The sequence below is a fragment of the Ovis canadensis genome, chromosome 1, assembly GCF_042477335.2.
Source record: "Ovis canadensis isolate MfBH-ARS-UI-01 breed Bighorn chromosome 1, ARS-UI_OviCan_v2, whole genome shotgun sequence".
Classification (NCBI taxonomy): domain Eukaryota; kingdom Metazoa; phylum Chordata; class Mammalia; order Artiodactyla; family Bovidae; genus Ovis; species Ovis canadensis.
In genome coordinates this window covers 145,678,065-145,694,647 of record NC_091245.1, presented here as the reverse complement: position 1 = coordinate 145,694,647, position 16,583 = coordinate 145,678,065, and the positions used below count along the sequence as shown (strand labels likewise).

The following is a 16,583-nucleotide window of genomic DNA, read 5'->3' as shown; positions in this document are numbered from 1 at the left end:
ATAGCCCTCCAGGCTCCTCTGTCCATGGAATTTTCCAGCCAAGATACTCAAATAGGTTGCCATTTCTTTCTCAAGGGGATCTTCCCTGTCGAGGGAATGAACCCATATCTCTTGCGTCTCCTGCAGTGGCAGGATGATTCTTTACCACTGTGCCACCTGGGAAGCTCATAGATTGAACAGATTGATTTAAATATAGATATGGCACATATATGGGAATAATAATTGTATTTAATGCACTCCAGCAAACAACTCCTAAATGCCCACTCTGTACCTAGTTTTATACCAGCAATTAAAAAGACTAAAGAAAATAATCTTCATCACAAGAAGATCACCGTGTCATGGAAGGGCAAGTGTCATAATAAATAAAGTATAATATGATAAGTGTTTTAACCAACAGAGACACAAATTGCTATGGAAACACAAAGAGGAGAACACCAAAGGGAATCATTGAAGGCTTCACAGAATAAGTGATTTTGGTGGTGAGTCTCAAGAAAACAGAGGGAGGCTTCTGGATATAGAAAATAGCAGGAGCCACTCCAGGAAAATAAATAATGTAAGAAAAGTCAAAAAGGGAATAGTGAATTCAGGACATTGCAAGTGTATTGCTTTGGCTGGAGAGTATAGCGTGAGAGGTGGGAGAAAGATATGACTCATAGGGTAGGTTAAAAATTGTTGGGGAGGATTTTGTATATCCTGGAAGGTTTAAATACTATACTAGAGACAATGAAAAGCCATCACACATTTTTAAGCTGAAAGTATGTGATTTAATTTTTGTGTTAAATCACATACTGAATTGTGCCTTCCCCATCCCTCAAATTCATATGTTGAAGCTCTAAACTCCATCATATGGTATTTGAAGATGAGGTCTTTGGGAGATAGGTTTAGATTATGTCATGAGGGTGAGGACATCATTATGGGATAATGAGAACCTGCTGTCTCTCTCTGCCTTGTGAGAATACAGCAAGAAGACAGGCCAGGAAGAGAGATTTCAGCAGAACTCAACATGTTGGCAACTTGATCTTGGATTTCTAGCTTCCCAAACTGTGGGAAATGTTTCTATTGTTTAAGTCACCCAGTCTATGGTGTTTTGTTAGGGCAGCCTGAGCTGATACATGCAAATATTCAGGAAGTAGGCCAAAACAGATGTAGAGTTCAGAAAAGAGACTGAGGTAAGGTGATTGATTTGCAAATCATATATATATATATGTTTTATAAGCATATATACTGACAATAAAATCTTATCTTGTAGAAATTTTTTTGTCTGAAGTTCTAAGGTGACATACACTTTAACAACAGTCTGGAGAATACCAAATGCATACAGTTTTTTATCATTAAAATTAGGGTATTTCAAAATTAAAAATATTTACACTTAAAAATGAGAAATCTATACAGTTATTAAAATTAGTTTTACTAAATCAGAATTGACAATATGTTTTTATCTATACTTTCATACAGAAAACAGTGAAGAAATCAACAAAAATAATTACTAAAACTCCACTGTGGATTAGGATAAAATGTCTCTAATACTAACTCACACTTTCCCAGTAATTATAAAAATGAGTATAAATGCTGCTTGGACAATTAAACAGACAAGCTCTGTTACTATTCACTCAACAATGTACACAAATTGAAAATAGGCATGTATAAAATAAGGAGGAGTCTTTTTGCAGAATCACTTTTGCACTTATACAATAAAGCTAAATAAACATACCCCAAACTTACATTATCTTTCTTCTGATACAGGGAAGTGAAATATTAACATTTTAGCACTTAAAGAAATAAATATACATATTATTTACAATAACTGGGAATGTTAGAGATATGGGTTTTTATTTACAATTATTCCCATTAAAACATCTTAACTTCAAGTAGTATCTGCAAATACTTCTCTTCTACTCCTATTTGATCTTTTAGCTCAGGAAGAGTTAAAATGGGACACATCTGTAGATACACAGTTGATAATGTATATTCAGTCACTTGGCTCTCTGATAGTAATCTTCTGTACCATGTCAGACAGATTTTCAGACTCCAGGTCTTCTTTACCATTATCTGAATTTTCTGATGAGATGTAACAACCAGAGTCCCTTGGGCAGTCATCTAACTGTGACTTATTTAAGATGTCTGGGCTTAAGGAGAGGGGCATGGATTCACTTTCTTGCTCTTGAATAGCTGTAAATGGCAAAGAGAGAACTGGTTAGGCAAAGCCATGAAAAGTTTTGTTCACGTATTCATTCATCTTCAGGTTATTTTAACTGTTTCAACTTCATTACAGTGGAAACTTCTGTAGGTAAATGATATATTTGTTCATCATAAATGAGATGTTTGCTCTCAAATATTCGAGCCACTATTTCCTTAGAAGATAAAGTTTGCCCTTTGTTGCTCACTTGGAGTTTCACGGAATTCATGGAACTGCTTACAAAAGTGAAGATCAATATGGGCTCTCCTTTTACATTGATGATAAGTTGCCAAAGAAAGCAGATTGTAGCCACAGTGTGACTGATGCCTTGTCCAAATACTCCTTAAAGTAACATTAGAAGAAGTCATTTGTAGTTTGAACGTATAATCCTAGTCAATAGTCATTTTTGCGAACAATTTGAAAATCATAATAATGTTGCTTAATGAATAAAAGATCAATGTGAGAAATAATATACAATAGAATTTCAATGACTTGGAATTTAATAATTTCCATGTTTGGAAAACATAGAGTTCACCTATGCTTGAATTCATCAGAAAAGTAGACATAAAAACAGATATTTTTTATCTTTTGGCTGTGCCCCATGGCTTATGAGGTCTTATTTCCCCAACCAGGGATTGAACCCAGGACATAGCAGTGAAAGGCGCAGAGTCCTACCCACTGCCAGGGAATTCCTCAGGTTGCTTTTAGATAGTATAGCATTGTATCCATTGAATATGCTTTTTGTAGTTTGCTACATCTTTGTTTATATTTCTGAATAACAATTATATATATATTCAGGTTGGTAATCCTGTGTCATCAAACCAGTATTCTTAATACAACAGGCATTGTCATTTTGGGTAAAAAATAATATTAGAGATGTAATGAAAGATCTTTCTAAAGAACCTAAGGAGGCCTATAGTGTTACTCTTCTCAGTAATTTTTAGCATCAGTGTTCTCTTTGTCAAGGTGAAGTTTCTTTCTTTCCTGAGGAGAGGAGATGGATCTTAAGGCACCATATCTCAGCTTTATGAGCATGTCTTGCTGTTGTCCCTTCTAAACCTGAGACTGCTCTACTTTGGACATTGGAATAGCCCTACATTGGAAGAACATACATTTCAGGGTGGTTTAAGATCTCTGCCTTCAGAGGCTATGCATTTCATCTCATTCCAATGAGAAGAAAGTAGATCCAAACTTCAAAATCCTTGGAAGAAGGAAATTGTGTACTGGTGTAATTTTCCTCAGTTGACTCAAGTAATCCACGCTTTATCTTGTCTACATTTCTCCTGCTTTTAAATGCATTTTATAGGCTTCTGATAAATTGTCAACATTCATTTATGGTTCACTGAATATCTAATCGCTATCAGCCTCCATTACAAGAGAGAATTGAGCCTAGCATCCTTGTGTCTAATGATACGTTCTCCTCAATGTATCTATAATGGTACTAGTTATGCCCCTTTCATAGAGGAATGGAGCAAAGAGTCACTTAAATTATTTCCATATTCTGTGGTCTCATATGGGGAACATAGGTTGAGAAAAGTTGGAAAAAAATGATAAAAATAATTTCTTAGTATATTCATTTTCGAAATGAATCATAACAGTTCTTTTAACCTTTTTTTCAAAGTTTTTATTCACCACAATGAAACCACATTTATGCTAGTCTTCTGAATCTTCTCCACATTTGCCACAACTTTATTTAACTGTGGGCTCAATTATCAAAAATTTAAGCCTAGTGATGTTATAACTAGTTCTTGGTATAAGGAGCTTCAACTTAATGTGAACCTTTTGTGATTATTGTTTTAAAATGTTGGCTATCGTGAAGCATTTTGTCTTTATTAGTTATAAGCCTTTTAGCTTTAGGGGAATCTAGTTAATCTTGACTAGTCTTGGTAAGTATCAGTCATTCACTTGTGGTTCCAAGCCCTTCTTTTGTGAAAAGGCAGCACTGAAATGGGACCTCAGTCTTTAAGGAAAAACCTTTTCCTCTTCCTTTGCTTTTTTGTCTTATTGCCACTGCAGTGAAAGAGCTGGCTCTGTGTTCCATTATCCAAGTGTTTCTGGAAAAGACCAGAGGAATTAGCCTTTTTGCAGTGCTTCCTGCCACATCAGCAGTGATCACCATATTCAGAATGTGATCCTCTTCGTCAGAATGGTGGTGGGGATAATACCATATTTCCCCAGATATATTTGAGCTTATTACCTCAACACAAAATTGAAAGAACTGAGATCCCTTCCTCAGACTGCCATCCTAAAAGCGACTTAGCATAATAACTACTTCCAACACTGTACTCTGTTTAGGTTGATTACTGATTGTAGGACTCTTCAAGATAAAAAACTTAGGCTTAAAGACCCTGATTTCTAAAATTAGCTCTTTTCCTTTCCAAAAAATAAGTACTTAGGTTGTTATTTCATCCTCAGAGAGTTCTATATGTTCACCCCAAAGGGCAACAAAGTGAAGAAACAATAAATCTAACTTTAAACAGAGAATATGCCATTTTTAATATTAGTAATAAAATGTATCTGTTTTTGTTTCCACCTGAGAAACGCTGTATCACATTCTCCATATTCTAGGAATGGTTCATTTTAAATACAGGTTATTTATTGTAGAAACCTTTCATCTGCATTTTTTATGGAAAAGGGAAATAGTTTCTCAGTATGGAAGTTATGCAGCACAGTAATTTACAGAACAGCAGTAATTTGCTAAATGATTTCCTAGTGAAATGAAAACACGACTATGCCTCCTCAAAAGCTTCCCACCAGGCTTGCAATAATCTCAGGCAGGTGATCAGCTGGAACCCCTCAACTGTAACTATAAAAAGAAAAGGCAGGTCATTAAGTTATATGATGGAAAGGAAAGCTATCTAGCATTCAGTTTTTATATTTGGAGGGTCAAGATTTTCCTCTTGTTTTGTTTTGTTTTGTTTTGTTTTGTTTTTCATCTGGACACTAATGACTTAAGGATTGGCATAAACCTAGGTCTTATGCTATGGGTAGTTTTTCCAGCAGAGGAAATGAATTCACACTAATACATTCACATGTTCTTTCTAAGTCATTTAGTCTCTTCATGTGGTCATGAAGCAGAGGAAAGCTGACTGACCTACCTAGAAATTGAAACTATATCCTTCATCAGTTTTGTCCCATGGTCCAGTCATCTGAGCTAACCAGGTAAGTAGCACATTGGAATAAGAATCAGTTTGACTATAAAATTACAGACTTTCCTTAGAATATCTGAGTGCATCTTTTTATACAAAAACACTTCTGATAATACATGAAGTTAAAGAATTAACATATAATTTTTCCATTTTTTTTAAATTGTGTAAAAACATATGGACATCATATAATGCACAAATGAAAGTGTTAGAATTTTAGATTTACTTATTTCTGAGATTGTTTACAATGTTTTGTATTTTATTTTAATAAAGAACAAAATTTAAATGGTACTATTTTTTTAATAAAGCCCCTGAATGGTTTGAAAATATCCCCAAAGCTGTACATTTGAAAATCTGAGTATACTGAGGAATTAGTAAGTAATCTGAAAAAGGGTGTATCTTATTGCTACCAGCTAACATCAGGCATAAAGGAGTACAGAAAGCAGCTCCAAACAGTTCTGCCCTCTATGTAGTGAAAATAAAATGATCATTTTAAGAAAAGAATTATTTAGAAAACATTTTGTCTTAAAGAACTAATTTGAATATTAAAATATTTCATTTCTTACCAAATTTTTTAGGGAATTGTATAAAGCCCATGGTTCAACATAAGGTAGTGATCAATGGAGATAAAAAGTGATGCGGTGATTAGAAAATAAGACAGCTAATATAATTATTCATAAAATAATTATATTGAGTTGTGACATTTAATTAAGTATAGGCAATCTCAATCATATTAAAAGTGAAGAAAGCTTTAAGGAAATCCAACTAGATCCTAATTCTGGGAAAAAGCTATCATGCTCTGCAGAGAAAAATCTGTCCTATATTCACATATTAGAAAGTTGAAGATTTAATAAAAAATGTAAACTAGTAGTTTTTGCTTGACTTTCCTAGTTTTCTTTACACAAATATTCCAGATTTTGACTTTATTATCTTGTTTGCCATAAATATGAAGCTTCTGTCCTTTATACCATGTACTATCAAGTAAAATCCAGAGGGCATAGGAAGATAGCTGACCAATGAAAGTGCTCAATAAACAATGTATTTAATAAAAAGAATGCAATACTTAGGTTAATTAAAGGAAATATGAACTAAAGAAAATCAAGTAAGAAATTTTGTTGAAATTCAAATGAAGACACCTCTTGGGCCTTTGTATTATCCTCCTCTATTTTCTCTAGTCCAGTACCATCTTCAGAGAGGAAAAACAAGGTTTATGCACCTTTGTTGTTTCGTCACTAAGTTGTGTCAGACACTTTTGTGACACCATGGACCCTAGCCCACCAGGCTCCTCTGTTTCTGGGATTTCCCAGGCAAGAATACTGGAGTGGGTAGCCATTCCCTTCTCTAGGGGATCTTCCTGACCCAGGGCTTGAACTGAGGTTTCCTGCACTGCAGGCAGATTCTTTACTGTCTGAGCTACAAGGGAAGCATTTTAAGATGGTTCAAAACTTCAGCCTCATTTTTAGCTCCATATCAGTTCCTCAAACCGAGACTCAAGCGTTCTCCAGATCACTGTGGCTATATTTATTTGGCTAGAGATAGCATTGTCCATGGAGGGGAACATTCACTAGACAATATGGCATAACCTACTTATTTCTGATTTCATCTTAAGCATGTCCTTAAATTACCTAAACATTTTAATTTTCTATTTAGTGAATAACTGATATTTATTTTATTTGAATACTAGTCCACCTTTTGAAAAAACAACAAGAACAAGGTGAATACAAGAATCTCTTCATGGGAAACCAACCAGTGACTGTTTTCCTGAGGCCATGAGAGAATATGGAGTTGAAACGACTCTCCCTCTGTTTGCTAACCTCTCTTTACATTCAAGCATCATCGTCGCCCCTCTAATGAGCTGTTTTCTGGAGAGTATGTCTTTTCACTTACACTCACAACAGCTGCTCACTGTGCAGGCTCCTTCAGTGGCACAGAGTCACACTCACTTGAGATCTAATTGCTCTGTACCAATGGGGACCTCATATCAGGCTACCACGTCCCCAAGCACACATCCCCATGAAAGGCCTTGGTCCCAGGAAGTATTTGCCCTTGGTTGAATTGTTGTCCTATTACACTATTCTGATGATGACCAAATAAGATAAAAAACTATTATCGTACTGCTTCATTAGGGGTCTTGGGAAATCATATCACATTTCTTAACATTTAATTTAATCCTGTTTACTTGACATGGTGAAATGATAATTTCATTATTTTAAAATTTATTATATTTGGCAAAACAGGATTATGTTACATATTACTAATCTACAATTTGTTTTTACCATTTACTATGTTTTGGGCATCTTTTCATGTCAGTCTGTATTTAATTCTCCTGATATCTTTATCCTGCTTTATTGTTTGCCTATATCTTATTTATAACAAAGTAACTACTAATAGAAGTTCACATTAGTTTTAGTTTTGAACTGAAACTCCTAGTAGTTTAACTAGTATTTTTATGCATTGTAGAAGTTAATCAAATTCCTAAAATTTGGAATTTCTGGATTCAAAAGTATACCTAATATTTTTATGCATTGTAGAAGTTAATCAAATTCCTAAAATTTGGAGTTTCTGGATTCAAAAGTATACCTATTTTAAACTCTGATAGTTTTTTACATTTTTAGAAATCTACTCACACACTTTCACCCTTACCTGCACACATGGCTAATGTATGCATGAAATGAGTCTTAACGACATATTCCAACACCCAGCTGCCTGTAACAAAATCTTTTATGTGTAAAGTGGGATTGCAGGGGACTCTAAACTTTATAACCAGAAAACAAAGTTTTGCCTACTGTTTGCAGTTCTCTTCATTCTCTCACTCAACATATATGCTTTCCACAAGCATTTGTTAACTATGGATTCAATGCCAAGCATGACACTAGGGGCTTTGGGAAGGCACATGGTGATAGAGGATTGTATCTGGTTTGACCAGGGTAATCACTACAAAGCCATACCTAGGACACAATCACAGTGCAATATAAAGACAAGTACAGGAATGCCTTACATGTACAGATGTTACAAGCTCTCTAAATGACTGAGGTGAAAATTCTATGAACTGTTTTCTCTGGAGATGGTTCTCTGAAGTATAATGTTTTATTTCATTTTTTTTTTGTTCTTTGTATTATATGGAATATGGCATCTATCATAATTTAAATTCTAGGAGATAAAACTAAAAAAAAATTGAAGAAACTTTACATGAGGCAAAATGGCTATGACTAGAAATAGATATTAAATACATATTTAGAAATACATAAAAGTAAAATGCCCATGTGCCTCCTCTGTGGAGAGAGTCAGCATATATTTTCTTAAAAGCTGCATGTTTCTTGAATCTCAGTCCAAATCATATGGCAAGTGGGTTGGAAACAACAGGCACGGATGTCAGGGGCTAAGGCACCAGGCAACCCTGGCACACTGTCAGGCCAACTGCTGGACTGCTGCTTGGCATCGCTACAAAGCTCCCCTGCTGGCCGCTCATGTTCCAGGCTCCTGGCTGGGCTTTGCCATTTGCCCTGCATCGCTGTGGGCAGGTAGGCAGGCAGGAAGGCACAAGCAGGGATAGTTGAGCGATGTGGAGCTGCTGTGACCACAGCTGGTGCCAAGGGCCTGGCACACAACCCACCCTTCCCCCTTCCTCCTCACTGAGCACTGTGAACCAAGGGTGCAGGTAATACCTCCAATATGTTATATACAGGTTCCAAGAGAGTTTGCTTATTCTGTTACGAGGTTGTTTTTTGTTTTCAATTTAAATTTTAATTATCCCTGGGCTATTGGGAGAGCAAGATATTTCCATCACCTATTTTCCCCAAGGAGGATTGTACACATTCTCACAGACACACTTTTAAGACACATCAAAGTGCATCTCTGCACAGGAAAAGAGAAATGAGTTCAGAATAAAAAGAAAATATTTACTATAAATAGCAGTTAACTATCTTTTTATTTTAAAGAGGCATTTCTCAGCAAGGCAAAGGGGTCTTGAAGGTTGTATTTATGGAAAAATGCACACACATACACACACATAGTCTCTATTCTCTTTTTTTCCTTGCTGGGAATATTTATTCAAAGTAAACAAACCATTTTAAAATTCAGATGATGAATAGAGAAGCTCTAAAGTGCACAAAATAGATTCCACTCATTGGCTCCTTCAAGAGCCAAGTCTTTACCCTAATTTTTCTTCTCCTTCTAACCTCATCTAGATTCCCAGCTGAAGGAGCCAGTAGCCTGATTCTGCTCAGTTCTAAAGTGTCGTGAGAAGAAATTCAGAATGTCTCTGTGCTAGTCTTGCTTGGAATTGTAGAACCCAAAGTTGCTTTTCTACTCTAGAAGTCATGCAATGATCAGTCCTAACACCACTTAGCCCTACTGTCAGTTTGTTGGAGAAGTGTCTTTACCTCCTGTCAACCAATGACCTAAAAAAGTTTAATCCAGTTAACATTTTCAAGGTCAAAGCGGGTACAATGCTGTCTATTTTGGCCTAAGAGAAAAGGGAAACTGCTTGTTCTAAGTCTAGATTTCTGTTTGTTCCTGTCCCATTCCCCACCCTTTGGTCCCTCTAAATGTATTAAAGGCTCACATTGGAGTTTGTGGTCTTTTCTACATTATCTCAGAGCTTTAAGTCCTGTGATCATAACCGGTGCCCACTCTGCTCCCTTTTTATACTGAATAATAAGCAAAGCAAAACTTTCTAACCTACATAGCAATGAAACGCTAAACTAGGAATTTATTGACGTTCCCCAAACTGACATTATTCAATGATCAAAATAAAATGCATACATAAAATCCTGGTCAATTTGCATACCCCGTTCTTACACATAACAAAAAAAAGCTATTTTAAACCTATGACTGTGACATGCATTTGTTTTTAATAATGTCTCATCTTTAAACAACCATATATTCAAGGTCTTTATCATTCAAAGTACATGAAGGTTTTGCATTTAATCTTTAGCATGGTTGTAGAAGATATGATTCACAGAGTAGAGAATAGATAAAAATAAGCATGCAGCAGCATGGTGCCGAATCATCAGAACTCACCATCTTATCAACAAATAAAAGTCATTCTTCTTTATTTCTTGAGCAAAGCAGTTTCATATAAGATAAATAGCTTTCAGTCAGAATAGCCTAACATGCAATATGCATCTTTTTGACATGTATATTCTAATACTACTTTAGACCATAAGATTAAAAGAGGAAAAGTCTCAGGGTTGTGAGTTGAGAGCAAACACTGGTTGAATCTGCATTTTTTTCCATTTTTCATCTCCTAGAATTTGGCTCTGTATGGATATGTTTGTACATTACTGGATATTATTAAATGGTCAACCTCTAGTAACCTTCAAGTACTGTTTTCTAAAGAGAAATAATTCAGGGAATTTTTATGCTTTTTATATCAAACATGGAAAGTCACATCATAATGTGGAGAGATTGTCTTTTGTTTTCAGAGACCAGGGCATAGTAGAATGTGTTTCTGATAGGTTTAAGAGACTGGGTTCTAGATATGTGACCTTGAGACGGCTACTCCAGTTCTAGTTTCCTCATCTTGTAAAGGAAGAATTTGAGTCAGATGGTTTTTAAAATTATACCTAGCTCTAAGATGATATCATCTATAAATTGTTGTACTTTTGTTAACAGAGAAGGTACATGGGTGATGTGGAAGGCAGAATAAAGAAATTAAGTGGATACCTTAAGTGGCCCAGGCCTTTGGACTGGACTGATCGTCCCTCTGTGGGTCTCTGCGGAGCGCACTTTCACGACTTAAAGCCCTGTTTACCAAGCCTCTCTGGCCCATTCCATTCACAAATCCTGTTTCAATGGAGCTATACAAGCCTTTGAACATTTAAGGCTGTCATGCTGTTACAAAACTTCCTTTCTCACTTAAACATTAACTTCCACTTTCTGAGATGGACAAGTGAACTGAAGTTCTTGAGGAAGTCGACAAAACAGTAGAAAGCTTGCATTTTCAAATAGTCATTATTCTATTCATATTTACTGGTTTGTTATGTGTGGAAGAGATAACTTGTTTTTATCTTAAAATTTTATTTATTTTTTAAGAACTTGTTTTTTTGTAGTAAATTACCTTTAATTAAAACTCCAGCTCTACTACTAATCTAGCTGTTTGGCCTCTTTGAAATTCATCTCCGAAATATTTTCCCATCTATAAAATGGGCAAAATAGCTACATGGATGTTATTGTAGAAGAAAAGCAATTATTTATTAGTGTTCAAAAAATACTGTTTTTCCTCCCTCTATTTCAGTATCAGCTTGTTTGGGAGAGTACTGATAATGATACTGAAAATCATAACTTTCAAGACAGAATCCATTTCTTGGTATAATATTGCATAGTGAGGATCCATGTTTTGAAATGACGAGATGTGAAAGGAACTGCCTCGTTTACCTGGAAGATATTCCTAGACCAGTTTACACTGATCAGTTTGGTTTTGGCTTGTAAATAGGTTACTTTCTTAAGTCTGACCTTTGTTTGCCTCTATGACCTGATTCCTTTCTTTTCTGCATCTCCTAGCCACCACAACTTCAAAGAAGGCATAAAAACTCCTAAGCCTAAAGGATGAAATCAGTTCTGTGGGTGTCAAATTAGTGATGCATATGAAAACTCCTTGAAAAGGATAAGGACCTTTGTGAGCTCAAGAGAGCAAGTAAAAATTCAATAACGTACGATTTCTATAAAGTAAATTAATTCTTACTAGACAAAAGGCCCATGTATAATAATATGTGCAGTTCAACACTGCCATTTCGTGGGACATATGAGGGAGAATAAAGGAAAACTCACGAGGGGACCATCAGGAGGCCTGGTTCCTATGTAGAGCTTTTCTCCTGACTCTCAATCTGGGCTATTAATTGCAGTATAAGAAAATCTAACAACATCACAAACACTGGTCCTAGCTTCCTAATTCACCAAGTGCATAAACTTGGGCAAGTTTCTTATCTTCTCATTTCTCATTATAAAAATAGGGATGATACCACCTCAGAGAGTTGTGGACAGCTTTAAAGAAGATAGTATGTGTAAAGACCCTGGCTCAAAGCTTTAGAGAACATGTTAAAAAAATAATTAATGGTTATTATTCATATTACTTTGTAAAGAGAAGGTTGGATTAGGGGACATAAGTTCTTTTTCATCTTTAGAATTAGATACCATCTCCCTTTTTTTTTCTAATGAAATACTCCTGACAGAGTTTGGCACTCCCTGAGCTCAGGGTTTAGGGAGCCCAGTCAGATTTGGTCAGAGTAATGGTCAGATCGGGCAGTTGTGAAAACAAAGGCTAGCTTATCTTTATAAACCCAGTTGGTGTGGCCAATATTCAAGTGAATCTTCATGTGTTACTCCACCTTCAGTTTATACTTACAAATACAGAGACAACGACCTCAGATAATAAAAGTAAGTGCTGAATATTTTTGCAAACTATTATAGCATTTTGAAAGAATACTATAAACACGTACAAGATGTGACTATATGGTAATGAAATGAATTTTCTTGTATGGTGCAAAGGCTCATTAGCTCAGAGCCATGCTCTCTCTGTGTAGTTCTACAAACGTTGCATATGACAGTTCTCGCTAATGGCTCATGCTGTCACTAAATATTTGTCTCTGACTCCCCCAGTCTTAGGGAGTGTGGACACCCTCTTGTGTGTAAATTAATAGGTCTGCAGAATCTAAATGAAGTATCCAATAAAGCCCTTTCATTTTCTGTATCCAGTAAGCAGCAAAAAAAAAAAAAAAAGAAGAAGAAGTCCTCTTTCTATTTATTGATTTGACCAGAGTTGTTGTTTCCAAATGTATAAGAAAATACTTTTCTTTTTATTGGAAAGAATGCTTTATATGATTCTCAGTAAATAAAACTGGGAATTTGTTTTTAATGATTTTACTATTTACATTAACCTTTGATTCTGTGAGGGAGAAGAGTAGCTACGCATACTTACTTTCTTCATCAAGGAGATTTTCAGCAGCTGATAGTAACCTCATCCTGTCTTCTGGGTTTTTAATGTTTAATTCAATGAGATGACTCTCTTTTATATCCTTTAAATCTTCTAGGGTCTCGTAACCATTGAGCAAAAGTGTTGAAGTATATTCCTGTGGGGAAGAAAAAACTTTGTACAATATAAACTACTCAGATGAAACATTTTACTTTTAGTTATTTTTAGATTTTTTAAAAGTATAGAAATGTATGGAAACAATGCATTGGAACCGAAAGGTGCCAACAGAACTTTTGCTTAATTTTATTTTATTTGTACTAGTTTTCTACAGATGAACGCAGGACCTTTAAAAAGCATGTTGTACATTTCTCACCTTCTGGAAGGACAAATGTAAAGAAGAAATGATTACCCTAAGCAATGCAATGCTAAATCATGGATCAATTAAATAGCTGGATCACTCATCCCATCTGGCACATTTTCACTTCTCAAATAGCAAAATTGAAAAAGCTAGTGTTTTTTTGGCTATCAGTAAAATGCCTCTCATAGAGTATATTATAATAATATTTCTGGATCTGTATCTCTTCCTGTTTGCTTGATCACAAAATTATCTACCCTCATTAACTTCTTGGGGCAGGTCAAAAAAGGAGTTTGAAACAGATACAATTTATATAAGTATACCTAACATTTTGGTTGAAAGGTATTTTATAAACCTAGGGCATTCCAGACTTTTTATTTAATTAAAAGCTTTTATTAAGCATTAGAACACTATGGTAGGGAAAAGTATTGTTTCCTTTTCTTAGCATGTATATTTTATCCATCATTTGCATTAATATATATTAGTTTAAAATTCATAAGCTTCTGATTTCAAAGTCTGTATGTTATTTATGTAACCTCTGTTCTCTGTAACAGAATAAAAATGCAAAGTGAATTTAAATGCTTTTCAACTTTCTCAAATACTCCTCCCATTTTACTTGATCATTAATCCAATACCCTTATTTTAGTTACTAAAATTGAATAAGAGGATATAAAAGTTTTAAGTAATCAGAAAGCTTATTACTAGCCCTTTATTTATTTAGAAAAAGGAAAGAAAGAGTAGCAATTCTGTTTTAAAATAATGTATCCTAAAAGGATCACAGAATCAGAACAGAAAAAAAAAAAAATCCCAATCTGATGTAACTAACTGAGAGTTCTTGAGTAAGTTTCGCTTCCTCAGACCTTGGGTTTTTCATAGGTCACAAAGCAAACAAGTAGCTGAAGTAGGATTCAAACATGTGCAAGGAGTATACCATTTGGAGGGCACCAAGAGTAATATTGAAATATCTATGTTGTGTGTCTACAGATAGGAATACAGCTAGATAATTCAGGAGAAGCAGTTAAGGAAAGATTAATTGGTTATTCTCTTGATGGTGAATTTTGAAAACTATCAAAATAACTGCTGTGCTAGTTTTAGAAGTAGATTGCAAAATGGTAAATTTAGTGAGGCTAGGCATAGCGGATGTACATGCCATTTAACAACATACAGATACTTCATAAAAATGTCTCTAATATAACAAGAAAATAACTGGATTATAAATATAGACAACAGTTTCCCTAACAATCATTATGGGGGCTTAATAATCATTGTTTTCTAACACATTTCTTTAAAAACAAATCTGGTTACCTTCTACTGAGTTGCTTTTGTTCCCTGCTCTATAGGAAATAACATTTTCTTGTCTTTCTTCCTTTCAATTCTTTGAATTTTTACCTTCACTCTTTATATTCTGTTTATCATTCTCATTACCAAGTTTTCTCTGGGTCTTTTATTCCCCCAAATGTATTTCACTTTCCACTGCACTTTCTTGTTCTAATCTCTAGGTGTTATATGCCTGTTTAATTGTTCAGTTATGTTCGACTATTTGCGACCCTTTGGACGATAGCCCACCAGGCTTCTCATCCCATGGGATTTTTCAGGCAAGAGTACTGGAGTGGGTTGCCATTCCTTCTACAGGGGATCTTCCCGACCCAGGGGTCAAACAGGAGTCTCCTGTGTCTTATAGTGTCTCCTGCATTGCAGGCAGATTATTTAGAAGCTGAGCCACTGGGGAAGCCCAATTTTTACTGTGACTGCTAAATATCATTAGAATTTAGTCCAAGTGATGTTATATCAAGACCTGTCCATGCATAAAGAAGTGGTTATGGGTAAATAAGAGCTGTCCTTGGAAAACAGATTTTCCCTTGCTGTAAGTCATGTATTTTTTTTTTTTTTTTGCAATACACAGTGATCCATTCTTCCCAGTTATTCCATCTGTATGCCATCAAAATCAAACAGGCCGTGGGTTTGCTAACCTGAAGGTGAATCCTCTCTAGGAACTCCTGCAGCGTCTCAGGCTTTTCCATTCCACTCCTTCTTTGTGTCTTCATTTTCTTGGGGGCTGCTTCTTCTGATATGACATCCACATAGATGAATTTGAAGTTTCCCACTTTGTTGTTCAGCATTCCTGTCCACATCCCCATTGGCGTTTTGCAGATAATATCTATGATATCTCCTTTCTAAAGACAAAGAAATATAAGTTAGATTTCACAGATCTCTGATGCTATGGCAATTGGTAGGAGAAAAAAAAACACTGGAATCATTGAAAATTAGAATGAGGGCATACCATTAAAGGGATTTAGAGTTAGAAATAAATCTAAGAAGAAATTCCTTTTAAAAGTTTAAGGAAGCTATTTGCTAGTAATGTTGAAGAAAACTCCAACATGCTTGAAGAAAAACTCCTAACTGTATTTGATGATGTGTTTATGATTTTGGAATCATATCATTTATCAGCTTACATTTGTAGAGCATCTTGTAGTTTACAAAACATTTTGCATACATTAAGCTCTTTTATGTCCATAATACATCTCTTCAACCTATATGCTAGGTATAATTATTACTATTACTCTAAATATTATGGAAAGAGAAATGCAAGCATTTATTTCTCAGGAACTCACAGCAAGTTAGTGGCAGCACCAGAACTCAAGCCTAAGTTGTCTGAATTAAAAAATGATGCTGTTTTTATTTATCCTGCCAAAACAATACACATGCAGCATCATCCCTGGAGGGGCTCCCAAGTTGGGAAAGGGAAGAAAGAAAAGTCTATGGCTCTGTCTGTGCTTCTAGTTCATCAGAAAAATTCATATACTTTGTGAAATGAATCTACCTAAAGTATTGCATCCATCTTAAATAATGAAAATGTTCAGAACTTTGTACATATAAAATATGTAACAAAATTATATATGTACTAAGGATAAATTATGCTATTTATTCTAGATTAATTAATACTTAATCAACTAGTAGTTATTTAATTAATACTTAGATTGAGTTTCACAGCAA

At 35.1% G+C, this 16,583-nt stretch overlaps 1 protein-coding gene across 1 annotated transcript in view; it reads right to left on the bottom strand.

Annotated features, from left to right (window-relative positions):
* Nucleotides 1–1,178: 1,178 nt before the first annotated feature.
* Nucleotides 1,179–16,583, bottom strand: part of LOC138434246 (SAM domain-containing protein SAMSN-1) — a 59,799-nt gene continuing 44,394 nt past the window's right edge. Inside the window, exons 6-8 of the mRNA XM_069578578.1 lie at nucleotides 15,560–15,763; nucleotides 13,241–13,391; nucleotides 1,179–2,169 (exon numbers count right to left, since the gene is read on the bottom strand). Coding sequence (XP_069434679.1) covers nucleotides 1,970–2,169; nucleotides 13,241–13,391; nucleotides 15,560–15,763 — 555 coding nt within the window. The 3' untranslated portion in view covers nucleotides 1,179–1,969. The remainder of the gene's footprint in view (nucleotides 2,170–13,240; nucleotides 13,392–15,559; nucleotides 15,764–16,583) is intronic.